Source organism: Orycteropus afer, unplaced genomic scaffold, assembly GCF_000298275.1.
Source record: "Orycteropus afer afer isolate SDZICR_OR568_19922 unplaced genomic scaffold, OryAfe1.0 scaffold00335, whole genome shotgun sequence".
NCBI classification, from domain to species: Eukaryota; Metazoa; Chordata; class Mammalia; order Tubulidentata; family Orycteropodidae; genus Orycteropus; species Orycteropus afer.
In genome coordinates, this window is record NW_006921922.1 from 3,156,009 (window position 1) to 3,160,718 (window position 4,710).

Sequence of the window (4,710 nt, forward strand, 5' to 3'; positions counted from 1 at the left end):
AACTAGCACAGACGTAATTCCAGTTACTTTTTAATGAAAATTTTTCATAATTCTGTATAGCCATGGTTGTAATTTTCATCTTCCAGTAGAGTACAGCTTAGATATCACAGGCATAGAAACCAGGACTGAAAAGCTTTTCAAACAAAGTTTGTGAACATGTTAATTTTATAAAACAAAATTCCATTTATTTTGAATGCATATTCTGGTAAATTGTACTTATGTGTCTGACATACTAAATCATTTTATTTGGGGAATAGCTTTTTAAATATTCTATGAATATTGACTAAAGATTTTTAATATTGCCAAAGGGGCAAGGATGCTATATCTTCTGACCTCCTCTAACCCCAAGAGGAGGATAAAATCACCATCAGTAGCCCAAGGCCTGTTCCTGTGAGGCCAGTCATGCTGCCTCCCTCCAGCCTTGTTGCCAACCCTGACACCAACTGTCCATCCCACAGCACTCACTACCTCTCTGCAAGGCTTGGCGATTTGTAGTGGCCATACAGAATTCACAGACACCATTCACAGATTATGGGGGTTTTTTTTAGGGAAGCAACAGGCAACAACTCAAATCCAGGAACGTGCTCAGGATTCAGTTCCTCAGTCAGGACAGTCTCCCCTCTGCCATGCCCTTAGATATGCCTCTGTAGCCCTTGACTTTTAAGCATGGCCTCTGCCTCTGTGGGCCAGATAAGTCTGCTGCTGTATCTCATGCCTCTTAGTTCTATGGCTGCCATCTCTCAGCCAGGCGTCTCTCTTGCAGTAACAGGTCAGTCTCTCAGCCACAGGTTGGACTTTCAGCCATGCATCTCTCTCAGCCAGCAGTGAGAGATATTCTTTCTTTTTGCCTCTAGGAGGGCTCACTTTAAGCCTGTCAGAGTGGCAAAAGCAACCAGTTCTAACACCAGAATTCCACACACCTGAGACAGAGCAAACATCCCAGGAAATTACCACCTGCTGCTCCCAACAGAAATACCCCAGGTGAATAACTTTAACAAACAGAGCTACTTAGTTGCTCATGGCAAATTCCACCACAGAGTTTACAAAGACAGTGGCTAGAAAGCCACACTATGTAATTTACTACATGTACTCAGGGATGTGTAGAATATTTTGAATTTGGATTTCTTTGTAAAAGTACTACATATTCAGACATATTTATGTGTTTTCAGAATACAAATAAATGAATTTCAGAAATTTTCAGGAATAATCCCTCAAGGTTCATAAATTTATAATTATATAAAATACTTGGGGAATCTAGAGAAGTTTTTATGTTAGAGTCTCACTGGAAAAAAAAAAAAATCTTTAAAGCATTGTTAGTCCCAAGGTAATACAGAATAAATATTTTAAATGTATTTAGTTAAAATCTCTTTTAGTCTATAAAGCTAAATTTGTCATTTTTATTTTTTATATAGAAAGTAATAATATCACTGAAACATAAATTTCATTTAATATAAATCCATGGAGTATCATAAATAATTTCCCCATATTTGATGTTCTCATTTTATGAAGTTATATTTCAGTCTAAAATTGAAACTACATACTAATTTCTGTAAAACACTTTAAAGTTTGCCATTGTTGGTCAGATAAATCTAGCACAGAGTCTACATCCATAACAAAAAGTTTTCAAAGCTGAGTATTCCAGTTTAATCAAAGTTAAACCAACAAATAATAACCTATTTTAGCAAATTTATACTCAGATTTATTTGTACTGTGAGAAAATATATAAAAATACAGGGCTGTACAATATTTTAATAAATAAAATTGTACGTTATTATAACAATGGATTACTTAGTCATGCTCGACTGTTATGATAGGCATTTTACCACATAGGACTCTTCAAGGTGCCAATACTAGGAGACACCATTTTTAATATCTTTTCTATTTAAGTACCTATTAAAGGAGCTCTGGTAATGTAGTGGTTAAGGCACTTGACTGCTAACCAGAAGGCTGGTGGTTCAAACCCACCAGCCACTCCTCAGAAGGAAGACTGGGCTATCTACTTCCATACTGATACTGCCTTGGAAACCCAAGGAGAGGTCACTATGAGTCAGGTCTGACTCGCCGGCATATAACAACAACAACAAAACTGAACAAGGGACTCTGGCAGCATAGTGCATAAGGCATTTGACTGCTAAACAGAAGGCTGGCAGTTCAACCCACGAGCCACTCCAACCAATCAACTCCGCTCCAAGAAATCAACTTCCATAAATATTTACCACCTCAGAAACACAACGGGGGTTGTTGTGAGACAGAATCAACTCTATGGGAGTGAGTTTGTTTTTTTGGAAACTGAATAATGTTCCCCTGATGATATTACATCTAATTTCTGGAGCCTGATTTTTTCCTTACATGGCAAAAACTGCTTTGTGGTGAAGTTGTTGTTGTTGTTTACTGCTGTTGAGTTGTCTCCTACTCATAGTGATACTATGTACAACAAAACACAACACTGCCAGGTCATACACTATCCTCACAACCCTTGCTACACTTCAGCCCATCATAGCAGATGTAGATTTGGCCAGTGCAATACAAAATCTTATTTCTTGACTGCTGCTACCATGAGTATTGATTGTGGATCCAAGTAAAATGAAATCTCTGACAACTTCAGTCTTTTCTCTATGACAATGAAGGTAATGAACTTGAAGTGAGGAGATTGTCCTGGATTGTTCAAGTAGACCCTAAGTCTAATCACAAGGTTCTCTTAAGATGCAAGAGACAAGATCAAAGGAGAAAGAAAGTGATGTGGTGACAGAGGAAGTGGGAGAAAAGGTGATGTGAGAAAGATTCACATCCAAGGTATAATGCCAAACTGAAACCTGGATTTGATTCTCTAATGGAGCTTTGGGGCAAATCTTCTGCAAAAGACCTCTTTAAAGCGTTGAAGAGCAAAGATGTAACTTTGAAGACCAAGGTGCACCTGACCCAAGACATCGTATTTTCAGTAGCCTCATGTATGTCACCAGCCACTCCTCGTAAGGAAGGATGAACAATCTACTTCCATAGTGGTACCACTTCAGAAACTGAAGGAGGGGTCGCTATGAGTAGGATCTGACTCCACAGCAGTGTGTTTGACTTGGTTTTTCATCTGCATATGAAAGCTAGACAATGAGTAAGGAAAACCACAAAAAAATTGATGCATTTGAATTGTGGTATTGGTGAAGAATGGTGAAAATACCATGGACTTCCGGAAGAAGGAACAAATGTGTCTTGGAAGAAGTACAGCCAAGATTTTCCTCACAAGCATGAATAGCCAGACTTCACCCCATGTACTTTGGTCATACTGTCAGAAAAGACCAGTCCCTGTAGAAGGATATCCTGTTGGGTAAAGTAGAGGGCCAGAAAAATAGGGGAAGACTCTCAACGAGATAGATTGATACAGTGGGTGTGATGCACTGGGCTCAAGCATAACAAATATGGTTAAAATGGCTCAGGACCGGGCATTGTTTTGTTCTGTTGTACACAGGGTCACTATGATTCAGAGCCAACTGCACAGCACCTGACAACAGAACCTCAGGAAGGAACCAACTCTGTGGATGCCTTGTCTCTAGCCCTGTGAGACTCATTTTGGACTTCTGACCTCCAGAACTATAAGAAAATCAATTTGTGGTGTTTTAAGCCACTACATGTCTGGCCATTTATTACAGCAGCAACCAGAATACTAATAGAGTAAACTAGTTTGTAAACTCTCCCTTCCTTATTACATTGGTCAAGTTTCCGCTTGCTTGTGCTAAATTACATATCTTCAGTGTGAAGGAATTCCTCAGAAATAAAAGCATTGGGGAAATGAAAGACCTGGGGCTAAAGAATCACTTTGTGAATCTACAGAACTTGATTTATGTGCATCGTCACAGTGTCCTCTGGAATTCTGTAATACATTCAGTTTCTGGTTTAGAATCAATTTTCCCATAAAGGAAATTCCAAGTTAGGAACTTTTACTTTTTTCCTTTAATTGGCTACTACTTTAAGTGTCACCATCAAGAGACTCCTTTATGATGGACAATGCATAGCTACCACATGAGAATGCTACTCAGTTCTCTTACCTCCTGAGATCTTGATGATTCCTTCGTGACTTACATTTTTTGCCATTAGATGATTGATTGCCTTAACCCTCCCACTCTTCGCAATTCAAAATGTATGTCATATCATCAGACCTCAGAGTGACAGATAGTAGAAAACAAGGAGAGTATTGTCTTGTGGTAGAAGAAAGAGAGTTCTGTTGACATTGAGTAACATGTTTTTGATATGCACACATTTTCTTGTACTGCTGCCCTCTATCCTGAGAATTTAAAACTCCTACTTACTCTTATTACCTAAACCATTTTCAGATTTTAAATATTGATGCACTATGATGATGATGGAAACTCAGGGCCACGCAGAGTAGCAGGCTGGAAGAGCAGGAGAAAGGGGATAAAAGCAAGGAACCCAGACAGAAGAGCAGTCAGCCCCAGGGTTACAGGTGAGGAGAGACAACTCAGGGACACCCAAAGTAGCAGGGGGGAAGAGCAGGGAAAAGGGGATTAAAAGCCAGGAAGCCAGAGAGAAGATCAATCAGCCGAAGGGATTAGGTGAGGAGAGGAAACTCAGGCCTGCCCAGAGTAGCAGGCTGGAAGAGCAGGAGAAAGGGGATAAAAGCCAGGAACCCGGACAGAGGAGCAGTCAGCCCCAGGGACAACTCAGGAATGCCAAAAGCAGCAGGCCAGAAGAGCAGGAGAA

The 4,710-nt window shown here is 39.8% G+C and overlaps 1 protein-coding gene across 1 annotated transcript in view; it reads left to right on the forward strand.

Annotated features, from left to right (window-relative positions):
• Window positions 1-666: 666 nt before the first annotated feature.
• The window catches only part of ADGRL3 (adhesion G protein-coupled receptor L3), a 584,624-nt gene continuing 580,580 nt past the window's right edge, over window positions 667-4,710 (forward strand). The window contains exon 1 of the mRNA XM_042782480.1: window positions 667-788. Within this exon, the coding sequence (XP_042638414.1) occupies window positions 667-788 (122 nt within the window). The remainder of the gene's footprint in view (window positions 789-4,710) is intronic.